Source organism: Heterocephalus glaber, unplaced genomic scaffold, assembly GCF_053883595.1.
Source record: "Heterocephalus glaber isolate CG9 unplaced genomic scaffold, H.glaber_assembly_v1.0 deba00000331, whole genome shotgun sequence".
NCBI lineage: Eukaryota > Metazoa > Chordata > Mammalia > Rodentia > Bathyergidae > Heterocephalus > Heterocephalus glaber.
The window spans coordinates 12,352,085-12,368,853 of NW_028258142.1; the positions used below are offsets into that span (position 1 = coordinate 12,352,085).

At 32.3% G+C, this 16,769-nt stretch overlaps 1 protein-coding gene across 2 annotated transcripts in view; it reads right to left on the reverse strand.

Moving 5' to 3' along the window:
• Positions 1 to 4,251: 4,251 nt before the first annotated feature.
• Ccdc102b (coiled-coil domain containing 102B) overlaps positions 4,252 to 16,769 on the reverse strand; it is a 133,995-nt gene continuing 121,477 nt past the window's right edge. For both annotated transcript variants that reach the window (XM_087191464.1, XM_021246709.2), the window contains one exon: positions 4,252 to 4,779. In XM_087191464.1, coding sequence (XP_087047590.1) covers positions 4,513 to 4,779 — 267 coding nt within the window. In that variant the 3' untranslated portion in view covers positions 4,252 to 4,512. The remainder of the gene's footprint in view (positions 4,780 to 16,769) is intronic.

Sequence of the window (16,769 nt, forward strand, 5' to 3'; positions counted from 1 at the left end):
AATTGTATAGACTTGAGCCTTTTCTTTCCTTTTTTTGATAAGGTTGGCTAAGGGTTTATCAATTTTATTTATTCTTTCATAAAACCTATTTTTTCATTCATTGATTTTTTTATATCATTCTCTTAGTCTCCATTGCATTGATTTCTCCTCTGATCTTCATAATTTCCTCCCTTGTATGTGCTTTGGGTTGGTCTTGATCTTCTTTTTCTAGGAGGTTAAGCATTAAGGTTATTTATTTGAGCTCACTTTGTTTTCCTAATATAGGCATTTACTGCTATGAGTTTCCCTTGTAGAACTGCTTTCATTGTGTCCCATAGATTCCTATATGTTGTATTGGAATTTTCATTTAATTGTAGAAACTGTCTAATTCCTTCTTTAATTTCCTCTGTGACCCATTGGTTGTTCAGGAGAGTGTTATTCGATGTCCATACATTTGTGCAGTTCTTGCAGTTTTTTATGCTGTTGATCTCCAGTTTAATTGCACTATGATCTGATAATATATAAGGGATAACTTCAATTCCTGTGCATTTACTTAAACATATTCTATGAGCTAGAACATGGTCTATTTTGGAGAATGACTCGTGTGAAGCTGAAAAGAATGTATATTCTGATTTTGTGGGGTGGAACACTCTGTAGACATCCATTAAGTCCACTTCTTCAAAGCTTGGTTCAATTCTATTATTTCCTTGTTGATTTTTTGTCTAGATGATCTGTCTATATGTGATAATGGGGTATTGAGGTCCCCCACTACAATTGTATTAGTGCTTATTTGATTTTTCATGTCCATTAATATTTGTTTTGTATAGTTGGGGGCATGCAGTAGGGCCTTATATGAGCTAAATATTTTGATTCATTTACAATCTTGATGTTTATAGAAAATGTCTGCCAGTTCCTAGCCATGAGTATCACTTCCCAAGTGTTTGTTAATATGCTTATATGTAAAAGTTTTTATTAAGCAGTCACATTAAATAACCTATAATGCTAGATAAAATTGTGCCAATAAAAATTTTAGGTCATTTTAATGTATTCTTGCAAGGAAGATTCTATACATTCTTACAACTTTGAATATCTTTAACCTGTTTTTCCATATAGTATGTACACAAACTATAGCAAAGCAAATGATTTCTTCCCATACATATGTGAGGGAGTTATGACTTATGACAGAGAAATTTATTCCCCTACCCACTATAGAAGACCCAGTTTTCCATCTATTAAGCACTTTTGTTTCAGTATTCCTCAATGCCAACAATTTTATATGCACATAATCCTGTGATCTGGCTATAATATATATCTTGCTGGTTCGTTCATTGAGAAATGAGTAAAATGAAATACTTGGCATGTGTTCATTTTGTTTGTATAATGTTATAAATTTACCTTTAATTATGTTATGTAGATAGGTTACTGTGATAATATACTTTATAAACCATAATACAGAAATTCAAAACTTAAGAGCTAAAAACCAAACATTAGTAATTTCTTTCCATATCACAATGTAACATGTATACACTACTCTTCATACCATTATAAATTTTTATAGAATTTTTATTTACTTAAATGTTGCAAAAGAAAGTTAAGAAATTTTTCTAATAGCTCATGCTACTAAATTTAATTTCTGAATGTTCCATACGTTTGTATAAAAAATAAATCATATCAATTATTTTAATAGGTCTGTTTATACATACTTCTAAATGTAGATTGATTTCTAAAAAATGTTGGATGAGGGCTGGGGATTTAGCTCAGTGGTTCTGTCGCCTGTCTCGCAAGCACAAGGTCCTGAATTTGATCCCTGGTACCCCCCCAAAAAATGTTGGATGAAGTATACATCCTAAAAATTATATGCCAAGAATATAATTTACTAATGGCTGAAAAGTAAGAGTTTAAAATATATATTCATCTTCTTCTTCTTAAAATACATAGTGTGATTTACTTACATTTTAATAAATATAATTTTCAAATGTCTTGCCATCATTTAAAATGAGTGCTATCTTCTGAGAATACTGACACTGAAATTCTCTTGTCTGATGTCATTATTTTGTGAATTACACTAATACCATAGATCCATGAACAGTGCCATTATTTTCAGAAGCTACAACAAATCATACTGTCTACATGCAGAGATTGTTCTAGAAAAGTCTATGATAGTTATTTATGCTTTAAAAATAGTTAATACTTGAGTGATAATTTTCTAAGGTATGCACAAAAAGATCAGATGTACTGCTGTTTTTCTTAAATTAAAAAGAATGATGCATACATATGCCTAAATATACTACATAAATATAACTACCAGGTGGAGATTAAGCTGATAAAATCACTCCTGTAAAAGTAGTTTTTGATTTTGAATTAACCTGTGCAATTTAAATTTGAGATGTACTTTTCTTATAAATATATTCCCTATGAGGTGGAGGTCAACAAAAATGAAATAAAAGATCCTACTGTATATGGTACACACACATATCTACACAAATATACAGAAAAATATAGGTATATAGAGACAGAAAAAGACAAGAGAGATATGATATTTATATGTGGCATATAAGTATATATACATATACAATATCATATATATGATATTAAAACTATAATCATGTCTTGTATTATGATAAACTCTACCTCATTCCCTGGTTTTTCACTTGATATTTTACATTTCTCTGATTCATTTGGTATATAGAAACACCTGAATCTTGACATTTTGAGATTTTCTGATGTTAGGGTTTTGACCTGTAGCAGGTACATAATAGGTAATTATTTTGGTTTCAGGAATCTGAATTCATAATGAAGTGGATAAAAATCACCAATATTCACTGTCAGCATCAAACTGGTAAACACTTAAACAGTCTTAACAATCTTCTAAGTATTGAACAGACCCACCATTTTGGCTAGACTTCCCAGAATCCTATAGTTTCCAAATTGTGCCTCATCCCAAGCAGTTCAGGTTTGACCTTGGTGAACCCTGGTGACAGGAGATGCCAATAGCACCTATGCCAGCTCCAAACAACTGCCATAAGCCCTCATATTCCCTCACTGACTTATCTTACATCCTGACATTTTGATATAACTAGAAAGGTCTCAAAATTAGGTAGAAAGAATTACTTCTTTATCTATGTTCTCATTCTGCTTTATTCTTTACAATCTTCTCAATGTGTTATGCATATTTGTCTGCCTACATAGACTCTAAGCTCATGTCTGGCAGGGTTGATGATTCATTCATCTTCCCATTATTAGAGTCTAGAGTAGTTGCTGACACAAAAATGACATAAATATGACCTTGTCCTATTTAAATGAAGCAAATAGAAAAACGTATTTTGATTATCAAACCACATTCCTTAATTGAGATAATTCTGTTCAGAAATCAGGAGAGTTTCTCTACAGATTTGTGAGTTTTATGTATTTCAGAACAAAATACAGCATTAGGATAGATGATAAATCTTTACTATACAAAGTTATGATCATTGACTATGACATTTAACTTTAAACATTTGTATTGTCAAGTCATGAAGCATGAATGCATTTTAATCTTGAATTTGTAATACATCCCAAAAATTATGAAATAGGCAAATGACATTGAATTAAATGTTTTGACTATTTAGCTCTTAGAGTTTGTAAGAGTATGAACAACTTATATAATTTACAACCATGAAATTTTCAGTCACTTTTAAAGTTTTTAAAAGAATTTGAATAGAAAATTGAATCATACATTTAGATACTATAGATACTTTAATGGAAGAATTTGTAAGCAAGCTGCATATATATTGTAGCATATTTATAGTAAACCACACAAATTATAGTTTTGTCTATCACTGAAAGTACATTTAAAAGTCTGCAAATTATTTATAAAAAGAAAAAAACGTTCCTTTCTATAGGCCCCATCTCTATTGGCTTAAAGGAAAAACATCCAGACAATCTAAATTTGCCAAAGTTAAATTTTTGAATTTAATCCTGGTTTTCACATTATGGTTAAAAGAGCTCTTTGAAAAAAAGTTGCATTTAATTGACTAAAAATAATGATTCTTGGGGGGGTTATTGTTTTTCTTTTTTGTTGTTTTTTGTTTTTTGTGGTACCAGGGATCGAACTCAGGGCCTTTCTCTTGGGAGACAGGCGCCATGCCACTGAGTTAAATCTCTGGCCCCTATCAAAATAATCATTCTGAGACAAAAAATGGAATCAGAGAACAGTAAGCCTCAGGTAAATTTAAATGTTTATGCAAATACTTATCATAGGTACCAATAAATGCTGTTGTAGAGATGCTCAAATTAGTAGATAAGCACATTTATTGAAAATAAGCTCAATAGCTTAGAAAATACTCACACAACGCTATAATGGAAAGCAAAACAAGATGCATCTTGTCTTCCTTTGTCATATTTTCACATTTTCATCCAAAATTTGTTACACTCTATTTCAGATACATAAGCAACATTACATTTATTAAAACAGGAAAAGAGCAAGCTGTCAGATATTAGCACAAAGAGATATATTCAGATGTGGAGGTGGACCAGGGAGAAAGCAGCACCCACCTAAGCATCAGAAGGAAATACACAGTAAGAGAACAGATGCTTCCAGGAACACCATGCATTGTTCTTTTCTTGCAATTCAATTTGTGATGTCTTGACATCAGGACTTTGAAAGTTTACACCTAATCTGTTTTTCCTTTCCAGGAGCTCTTCTATTTCGTTCAACTGGACTTTTAGTCTTCTGTTTTCTCTCTCTAGTCCTTGTTTTTCTGTTTCAATTAATTCTGTGTTGTCCCACCCTGAAGGATTTTCAGCTTGCAATCTCTGTAGCTAGATAGCAAACACACAAACAAGCATTATATAATATCTGGAATTCCCAAAAGGAGACATACACAGCAAAGAGGCCTTCACTAAGAAGCTTCATGGATATTTCCATTTACACAATTTTAAATAAAAAACTATGTTTGAAATTTTGAGAACAAAAATGTCCTAAAAAAAGCAGATCCCTTAGAAAAAAAGTGACTTGTTTTCAACAATTTCAATTTTCCTTTAATGTACATTTATGAGTTGAGAAGGCACAAAACTATCATTTGGGGGAAATTTTCATTGCCCATACTTTGCTTATGTGTTTATTCATTCATCTGATGGAGGAAAACATATGCAAAAATACATATCTTTCAAATTCCAAGCTTAGCTCTTCAGGTAAAAAGAAGAAATGTAAAAAATAATACATGTTTAAAAATATTACATATTGTATGATTCCAGTACTATGAAATATAGTCAAATATAAAGAAGTAAGTAGCCAATTAATTTGATTTTCAGGAAATAGAGGTTGGCAAATTATGGCTGAAACTGGCCCATGTACTTTAGTATGTTCTATGATAAAGGGTTTTTATTTTTAATGGCTTCAAAACATCATCAGTGAGTACTGAGTTATAGTTAGGATCAAGAAGCTCTGGTGTTTAATTGTACAATAGGATGACTGTAGATATCAACTCTGCACTGTATGTCTTAAAAACCTGTAAGGATTTTGAAAAGATAAATGGTTGAGGATATAAATATAATTAATCTAATTTAAGCTTTACACAATGTATACATGTGTCAAAATGTTATATTCTACTATCTTATTACATACAATATTAATGTTTTACATCAACTAAAGGATTAACAAAAAAAGAGAAAAACAGATGCTCACAAGGATAGGGAAGAAGAGGAACTTTTATACATTGTTGGTGAGAATGTACATTAGTATAGTGATTATGAAAAACAGTGCAGGGGTTACTCAAAAGCATAGAACAAAGATAAGAGCCAGTAATCTCACTCCTTGGCTATATATTGAAAGGGGGGGAAATCACTCTGTCCAAGAGGCAGCTACACTACCTTGTTCACTGAAGGACTGTTCACAACAGCCAGAGATGGAAGCAACAAAGATGTCCATTGACAAGTGAATTTACAATATTAACTGTTAATAGAGGTCAGTAGAGGATAGGAAGTGAAGGGCATAGAGAGACAGTGGGTAATAGGCACCAAAATCCAGCTAGTGGGAAAGACATAGTGCTAGTATTCTATAGCATATTACATAACAATATTCTACAATTAATTGTACATTTGCAATAGCTAGAGCAAAAATTGTCTGAAAGTTTTCAACACACAGAAATAATATTTGAGGGCATGGAAATATGAGTTATCCTGATTTAATCATTAATATTATAAACATTTGTGAGATTATAAGACTGTGCCCTATAAATAAATACAAATTTTATATGTAAATAAAAAGTTAAAAATTTTTAAAGTAATAGATTTTTGCTACAAATTCTAATTCTGAACTTATATCTATACATATAGATATACATCCAATTGTTCAAAGAAATTGATTGCATGAATCTGTTTAGAGAAAACAGAAACCTTTCATAATAGAAAGAGTTAAAATCTAGTCCAGGTTCCTCCACTTGCTCATTGGCTGATTCTGAATAAGACACTTGTTTTTTGTAGTATTAAGATTACTTAATAGTAAAATTAATAGAATACCAGCCCAATAAAATCTATGGTAGTATAGAGTCTTAATTAGATCAACTCTTCGAAATTCTCTGTAAGCAGGCTGGGGATTTAGCTCAGCTGTTTTGCCACCTGCCGCGCAAGCGCAAGGACCCGAGTTTGATCCCCGGTACCAAAAAAAAAATTCTCTGCAAGCTATGTAAGATGATTAAAATGTCAGATATTTAAAATCCAACTATTAATAAAAATTGTAAAGTACTCCTTTTGCACAGGTAGTTTTTAAATGGTTTTAATACAATCTATTATTATTTTATATTATACTATTACAAAGTATAATATTACATGTTAAATTTTAAAGCAAGAATCAATTTAAGTCAACATTAATATTATACTTCAATAATATCATTTGAATTTAATTTTGATGTAAAAGTCCAGAAACTGCTTTTTGTCCCATTATTGAAAAAAATGTTCTGAATTCAAATCAAGAGATACTCTGGCTTCTTAAAAGCAAGAAACAAAGTTGCATTCTTGGCACCAAACTTCATTTATCAATTAAATATAATAAACTAAGGATCACATTTTCGATTATGTGATTTGACATTTAAGGTATACTTTTGGGAGTATGAGGTAAAATAGTAATTCACAATCCAATTTAGGATATAACATTATTTAACTATTAAGATTAATGCTCAAACTTTCTAGCTATCATTGTATTGCTTACCACAATAAATAAAATAAAGTTGTAGCAAAAACAATGAACAATTTAGTGATGAAAAACTACTATTATGAAAGTAAATATATTATTGATTAAGGACAAATACAATGTTATTTGTAAAGACTTTGTAAAATTACAGGAACTTTAAAAAATTGATAACAAATAATTTAACACAATAACAAAAGTGTAACTAAGATTATTAATAATTAACAGACAATCTGAATAAATAAACTCAATCTTAAAATAGAAGTGTAATGAGTAAAGATTCCAGCAGAAGTGGCAACAAAGCTTAAATAATGGCATCAAATATTTTATTAGTTACAGATTTATTAAAATATACCAATTATTTTATAAATATATATTCATGATACACATCAAAAATTAAATGAACAAATAAGAATTTTAAGTAGTTTCACATTAGGTTTTTTACCAAGAATTGTAAAAAAGTCCACTACCTTTAAAAGGCATTCTATTGAATACAAGTTAAAATGATGAATCAGATCCTATTTCAAGCTTTTAGACTTCATAATAAAATTTCTAATAATATTTTCAAACTAAAATAAATTCCATTAATTTGCTTCTAATGACCAAGAGAAAATCCTAAATAGTTTAAATCAAACTCTAATATAATATGAATTTTAATTAATAGTGTGTTCTAATATAAGCAAATTCCTGATTGTACAGAAATTTAAAAAAATATTTTCCTGAACATTTTAACGTATTAAGTCTTACTAGAGTAAGTCCTAAAATATTTGTTGATTTGTGGCCTTTTTTTGTGTGGCCTTTTATTATATACAAATTTAATATTGAGAAAAAATACATGAATATCCAATACTTTATTTATTTAACAACTATTTTTTTTTTTGCTAATCTTTTCTGTATCATTCCAATTTTAGTATATATGCTGCCAAAGTTAGCACTTAAGAACTATTTTTGAGTCTCTTCTACATGCCAGAAAGTAAAGAAGCACTGGCTGGCTATATTACTTTCAACCTCCACTAAATATGCAAGTATATTTGAACAACTTTTCATGAAGTGAAAAAACCTGGAGTACTATGTTAATAGCTGCCTTGTGTGTGTGTGTGTGTGTGTGTGTGTGTGTGTGTGTGCGCACGTACATTATAGTTGGGCTTCAGCTCAGGGCCTGAATAGATAAGAGGAATGCTAAACTACATCCCAGGCCTTTTAAATTTATTTTGAAACTGGGACTTCACTAGATTGCCTAGGTTGACCCCAAACTTGTAATCCTCCTGTTTCTGTCTCCCAAGTATTAGGATTACTTCCATGCACCACCACACCTCACAAAGGGGTGCATTTAATTGCTACCTGACACCTACAGAATTTCTTTCTAAATTTACTCTGAGCTTCTTACTACTCTTGTCCTCGTTTCATTGCAATTTTTGGCAGTGAATGCAGTGAGGATTTTTCAGTCCATTAATTTACAGTTGAGCCTCAATTTTTCCTTTATCATGATAGCCTCCATTTTCTTAAAAAATAAAATGAATCTCTTCTATTGACTAAAATCAAGTATAAAAATAAAATATGAAAAATACTTTCTATAATGTAGGCTTATGAGGAATACATTAATTTTCTTAGAGAATATACCAAACCCCCAAGCTCTACATGAATATTTAAGTGACAAAGCATATCAACAGCCAACTGAAACACTTAAAGATGATAGTAATACTTTAATTTTTTTTCATTAAGTTTATTCAACTGAGAAAAGTGAGAAAAATCCCCAAAGAATGCAAGATAAAGTCACCTAGAACTAATGTGATTGCTTACATCATGGACGTGAAAATATTCAGCATTTTCACATTGAACAAGACTACCATCAAACCTCATTACACATTCTGTGATTTAAGGAGGAAGAGCAAGAAAGAAAGAAGATTTGCTATTTTTCTGGCAGTAACAGATACCCTTACAATACAGGGATTTCATTTTAACAGTTATCAGCAAAGAAGCATATAAGCATTTATTTTTAATATAATACTGTAAATGTGAATATGTCGCATATGAAATATTTGGGTACCATGAAGTAGAAGAAATTCTCAAGGTGGGCAAGAAGACCTGTTCATGGCTCACCTAAAGTTCTTCTCCAGTTCCATTCCTGAGCTTGTTCTACCCACACCACACTGACAGCAGGAAATACACACAGTATTTTCTTGTAACAGTAACTACCATTTTCTGAATCCATTACATTGCACTACAGCAAAATTTTGTTTGCGTTTTGCTTTTGTTTACATATATTTTGTAGTTCTTTCTCCTTCTTCTGTCTCTTTCTATCAGCAAATAATTCAGAACAGAGACAGTTTTGTTGAATCACCTTCAAAAATCAGGCAACTCAAATTCAATTAAATTCTTATTGTTGATGTCACCCCTCCATATTTTAACTGTTTCTTTCTAACCATGTTTGAGGCAAATACAAATTGGGGAAAGTCTGCTCTAAAAGAAACTCTATATCTAAGCTGTCTACATTAAACATAGTCCAAGGATAACTCTCTTTCTTTTAGACAAAAACTCAACAGCCCGATGAATGATTTCGAGTAATGTATGGCATTGCATATATTTTTATTTTATTTTATTTAAATCATTCAAGCATTTCTAAAAGTAAGAATTACTTCATAATTCAAAACAAAATTTGTGCCAAAGTTAAACATTAAACAGAAGAGAGGCCAAAACACATTTCTGATTGAACAAAAATCAAGCAATGTAAGCAACATTTTAAGTGTGTCTATGAATAAGTCAAAATATTTTAGAATGACAAGAGAAAGTGCATTTATTAACACCTCAATTATTCTCCACTAGAAAAAAACAGACAGAGTTCTCAAAGTAAAAACTCTAAATGGGTATTCTGGATCCTTGATTTTGCAAAAATTGGACACTTTTTTCCAAAATTCTTAATGGTGTTTTCAAATTTAATACCCAAACAATTTCTCCATGTCAATTATAAGTTAATAATCATTTAAACATAGCCTAAGAACTATTAAGATGAATAATATGAATAAACATGCTACTTTTAACCCAAAAGATGAGAACTGTTTTATGAGTATGTTTTAGAAAAGCCAGAGAAAACTTTAATCTAAAGCTAGACATGAAAGCAATTCTTTTCTGCAACTCTCCTACCAAAAATTGATATGCTAGAGTGGGTTTCTGACAAGCTCAAGAAAATATGAAACTTTACAGAGTGAGTGCTTATACAGTTTGAGAAGTGAAACACTTAAAAATGTGAATCTTGTTCCAGGAATTATAAGAATCAGAAGTTTATATAAAGGTATCTATAATAGGTCTTAATTTTGTACAGTATTATTTACACCCTCAACTCTGTTCTATTATGAGGCAAACACACAAGGCTTAACAAAATCTGGCTCAGACTGGGCCCTGGCATAACTCTCAGACCTGCAAGATGGTCCCCAACCAATTCCACAACTGTGGATTCCATACCTTGGTTAAACCACCATGAATTTGGAGGTGGTTCTGGATTATTTCCACTCTGCATGGGATACCAGAAGCACCAGCCAAACAATGGAATTGATCTTGGATCAGGCAAAAGTCTGCAATAGGGGATTCAATTTGGCTGATGAAAGGAGGAGTCACAGCATTGAAGCTGAGGAAAGATCCACTTAGAAGGAATGATCTGGAAGATCCCACATGGTCGAGTAGAGAAAGAGCTATGTTGGAGAGACTTAGAGAACATTAACAAGGAACACAGAAAGGAGGAAAATCTATCATAAAAGAAAAGAAACAGAGATTAATGAAACACATTGCAGTGGCCATGTCTGAAGTCTCCTTTGAAGATTTCAACCCAAAGAACACTTTTCAGAGACAACCATAGAACATTGCACAAGAAAGAGAGAACATGAAAACCAACATAAACAAAATTAAACAATAAACACAAAAACCCATAGAAGAACATAACATAACCCCACACTTCTAAATAAATCAGAAAAGAAACAAAAACTCAAATCTTTAAGATATCCAATGGGAACACAGAATAAATATTCCAAGGAGACTTTGTCCATGTGATTCATGTGTAGCTTTTTTGCCAGACAGTCTGAGTTATCACACTCCAGTAACTCTTCTGAATTTTCCCCTGCAGAATGGAGCTAACTCATGCTCAGGGCTTTTTTCTGCCAGCTTGCAGGAGTTCCTGCACAGTCTAATCCAGTTTGAGTTCTGGGGTTGGCACCTCTTTCTGTCCCTCTCCCTGTATGTGATGGTTGAATCAGCAGACTGATTCACTGGCATGAAATTGTCCACTGAGTCAGGAGTATTCCTATGCAATCAAAACAGCTACAGTAATAACAAGCTAACCACTTACAGTGATAAATACATCAACTGTAATCATTGTAATCTTGTGTCTTTTCAATTCTTATATTTATTTGTCTTTTGTTGTAACAGTTGTGATTTTGAAGTATAAGGTTATTGTGATAGCATTCTTTAAATACTTCGACTTAAATATGATTCTTATTTATAAATTTTACTACTCTGTATCAGGTTAAATAAAAAGTTCACTTTGAGTTGGGCACAGTTGGACTTGCCTGTAATACTATCATCTGGGGTGGGGAGCAGAGGTTCAAGTCCCAAGTGGGCAATTCATTGAGACCCTGTCTCAAAATTTTAAAAAAAGGGGGTGGAGACATTGCTCAGTGCAAAGGACCTGTTCAAGCCCCAAGAGGGGGGTGTATTTTATTCCTAGTCTGATAATGTGTTTTTCTCTATAATTATGAATTGAGTCTTAGCAAATACTTTTGAGATACTTTTGACAAAACCTATAATTAACTTTGCAGTTGCTGTTTAGTGTGGTAATATATCTAATAATTGACAGAATGTTATTGTTTCCATTCTTGTGGCAAATCATTTTAATTCATTAAATTTAAAGAGATATTATTTGTATTTGATTAATATTTTGTATTGCACTCATATGTTAGATTAATTGTATCCTTTCTTATCTTAATCATGCAATATTAGAGTTAAACTAACACAATGTAAAGAATTGAAAAGTTTTTTTCTTCTCGAAAAGATACCTTATATACTATGAAATTGTAATGATCTGCTGTAATTACTTGAACTTAACCATAAAGCAATTTTTTGGTGCTAGGGATCGAACTCAGGAACTTGCACGTGCAAGGCAGGAGGAGGAACCACTAAGCTAAATCCCCAGCCTACCATAAAGCATTTTGATCTTGGAATTTTATTGGAATGAGTTTTAAATTATTTCTTTTAATTTAATTAATTTACTGTTATAAATCTATTTGGGGTCTCTGATTTTCAAGAATTATATGGAGTACGTTGTATTTTTCAGGTCAATAATTTCTTTCATGTAAGATTTTTTTTCATTAGCATGATATCTCCATAGTCTCTGCTTTACCTAAAGCTATGTCTCTTTCTTATTTCAAGAATTTTCTAATTATAACTTAATAATTAACTTTGTATGAAATTCATTTTAGATGTTTTTCAAAGAACCGACCTCTGGGTTTGCTATATCAAGAAAAATTGTTATTTTTATTACTTCTTAATGTCATCTTTATGTTCCTCTTCACTCTTTAGATTTCTTCTGCTACTTTTTCATTAGTAACTTGTCGGGTTTTTTGGTTTTGTTATTCAGTCATTCTAAATGTTCCAAGACAATGCTCTACAATGAGATTAAAAGGCAATTAATTTATTAGGATGGACGCTTCTGAGAGAAAATGGAGAGGGAAAGAGAGGGAGAGGGACAGAAGAAGAGAAAAGGAGAAGGAGGAGAGAAGATGAGAGAGAGAGAGTGAGAGAGAGAGAGAAAGAGAGAAAGAGAGAGCAGGAGAGACAGAGAAGTAGAACTATGATTCATGACAGGCTTTGACTGTGGAAGAAACAAAGAATGATAAAAAGTGAAAAGAATGGAAGTTGGGATAAAAAAGGAAGGCAAAGAAAGGCAGAAGGAAGGGAAGGCAAGGGGGAGGGAGGGAGGTAACTTAAGCAACATCAGTGCAATCTAAGAAAAGTTAGGCAAGGCCCTTGAGTTCTTAAGTCAAATCCAGCATTCGAAGGAATGTGGCATCTCCAAAGTAACACAGAGGCCTGCCTTAGCCTTGGAGTGGCCTGCAGAAAGAAAAATCTCATTACTTGTATTTCAGAACAGAGGAGCTGTAGTTCTGGGTTAATTAAATAAACTTTCTGCAATTGAAATATGAGAGGCAGTGCTTATGCCAGACGCAGCTTAAACCCAGTGTGTGTATATCGATAGCATAAATATCCCTCAGCTTCATAGCATCCCTCAAGATTTCAGTAATTTTATCTTTCAATCTTAAATTCCATTAATTTTCTTTATTTGACCATTGAGTGACTTAGAGAGAAATCAGTTTAGTTTTCAAATCAGTATAATAACAGATGGTAACCTATAATCCAAAAATAAGAGCCATTTAGAATTACATAATTTAGAACATGATCAAGGCTAAATCTCTATCTCTTTGGGTTTTTTAAATTCTTTTATTGGTACATTTTAGGTATACAATACATTTACATTTATCATTGGGTACTTGTACCTGTACATGATGTATCTTGGTTCTTATTTTTTTCCCATTCCCTGTGCTCCCTTAACCCCTTGCACCTTTCCCTATTTACAAAGACTTTGTTTCCATTTTTTCCTTTTCTCATAATTTTTCCTTTCCCTTCTTTCCTTTCCCCTTCCCCTCCTACTTTCTCTACCCCTTTGGACCTTTTCTTCCTATTTCAAATTATCAATTATTCATTTTAATCATTTTAATCCTTATTTACACTTTCCATCTCTTAATAAAGTCTCTGAAGGCCAAACCTGAGAAGTAATAAAATTACAGATAACCCATACCTACAAACATTATAAAGAGACTTAGACTAGTAGGAACTTTGGCTTATACATAAGAAGAGAAATATCCAAGAGCAGCAGAGCATTCTTTGGACACTGTGTAAGGGCAGATCAGTAGGAATTAAGCAAAAGGTAAAACACAGACTCATGTTGACCCCTTCATGTTGCATCACGCTAAATAGGGAAATACTGAGTACAGATCTGAGAACTGAAGGATCAGATCACTAGCAATTGTAAGAATCCTAAAGAAGGAGCATAGAAAGGACAAGGGAAATTGATTTGCCAGTGCTTTGATCATGGGCTTCCAGCATCCAGAAATTTGACGAAAAGAAGGTGTGCTGTTTACACACAGAGTATTTTAACATGGTAACCTGAACAAATTAGTGGACCCCTTTATCATGAACAGACAAGGGAATGCAGCATACATACAAAGCTAGTAGAGGAAGAAAATAAAATGAGAATCAAAACTCTTATGACTTGAAAATACATCTCATAAAACCATCACACCACAGAGAAAACCAATAATGCTACAATACAGTATGAATGGAATTAAATCAGAAAAAGAAAAACAATACTAGAATTGAATGCACATCAACTAACAATATATCAAATTGATTAGAAAAACACAAAGTATGCCCACCAGTAGCTTTTCTTTCAGTACACTGTTGCAGAACATAATGCTTGAATTCCTTGTATAGAGTTGGTGCATGTACATGACACATCTCAATTCCTTGAGATTTTATCCCTTTTCCCACTCCTTCTTACCTCCTTCCTCTATCTCTCCATCCTCTCCATTTGATAAAAATCTATATTCCAACTTTCTATTACCTATCTTTTATTTTGTCCATTGTTTCTTGTAAAGGAAACCATGAGATATTTAGGCTTGTGGATCTGATTTACTTCAACTAATATTATAGTCTCAAAGTGCATCAATTTTCCTAAAAATGACTCATTTAATTTTTTGGTAGAAAAGTACAACATTGTGAATAAATATCACATTTTCTTTATCTGCTCATCTGATGATGGACATGTAGACCACTTCCAACATTTAACTATTATGAATTGTGCTACTATAAACATAGGTATGCATGTATCACTGTAATACAATGTCTGTAACTCTTTGGAAAAGATCCTTAGAAGAGGACTAGCTAGGCCAAATGGAACTTATATTAAAACTTCTTTTTAATTTTTTGAGGAATGTACATACTGATTTCCATACTGGTTATGCTAATTTACATTCCTCCTCAACATTGTACAAGGGTTCCTTTTTCCTCAGAGCCTGGACAGTATTTATTAGTATTTGACTTTTTATTGATGGTCATTCTTTCTGGAGTAAGATAAAATCTCAGTATTGTTTTTCTTTTTCCATTTAGTTTATTGGTACATTTTAGGTATACAATACAGTTACATTCATCATTGGGATCTTGTACATCTTGTATCTTGGTTCTCATTCATTCACCATTCCCCTGCCCTCCCTTCACTGAACTCCACCCTTCCCTATTTACATACTTTGTTTCCATGTTTTTCCTTTTCTCATATTTTTTCCTTTCCCTTCTTTATTTTCCCCTTCCTCTCTGACTTCCCCTATTCCTTTTAATATTTTTCTTCCTATTTCACAATATCAACTATACATTTTGATTCTTATTTACACTAAAATTAAAAGGTTTTCACACCAGAGAAAGTATTTGGTATTTACACATGTGTGTCCTATTTATTTCACATAAGAGTATGACCTCAATGTGCATCCACTTAGGTATAAATGTCTCTAGTTTCTAGTTCTTTATGGCTGAGTAATAAACCATTTTATTTTTTTTAAAAAAAACCACATTTTCTTTATTCAGTCTCCAGTTGATGGGCAACTGGGATGTTTCCAAGTTTTAGCTATCACGAAATGTGCTGCTATGAATATGGGTACACATATATCATTGTGGTATGATTTTTTAATTCTTTGGGGAAGATACCCAGCAGGAAAATAACTGGGTCAAATGGGACTTCCAGTTCTACTTCTTTGAGGTATCTCCATACTAATTTCCACAGTTGTTGCACCAGTCTATACTTCCACCAGCAGTGGAGCAGGGTTTCTGGCAAAGAAACAGACCTGAGAACCAGTGGAACAGATTAGAAGATGCAGAAAAAACGCCAGACACACTCAGTCACCTCATCTTCCACAAAGGAGCCAAACAACCCCACTGGAGGAAAGATAGCCTTTTTAATAAATGGTGCTAAAAATTGGGTTTCAACTTGCCAAAGGTTAAAACTAGACCTATATCTCTCACCATGCACTAAACTAAAATCAAAGTGGATTAAAGCTCTAAATATTAAAACAGAAACACTAAACTGGCTAGAACAGAGGTTAGATAGAACTCTTGAAAACATTGGCATAGGAAAGGATTTTATGAACAAAACCTCAGTTGTATGTGAACTAGCACAAAGAATCAACAAGTGTGATCTTTCCTCATTAAAAAGCTTCTGCACAGCAAGAGAAACCACAGTGTGAAGTGAAAACCAACAATGTAGGAAAAAATTTTCAACAGCTCTTCTTTCCTCAGACAAAGGTCTTAAAAAACTTTAAAGAATCAGACCTCTCAATTTTAAAGAACCAATCCAAAAATGGGCATCAGAAATGAACAGAAATATCTCAGAAAAAGAAGTCAAAATAGTAAATAAACATATGAAAAAATTTTCAACATCACTGGTCATTTGAGAGTTACAAATGAAAACAATGCTGAGATTCCACCTCGCCCTAGAAAGAATGGCTGCTATCATGAAATCAACCAATAAAAATGC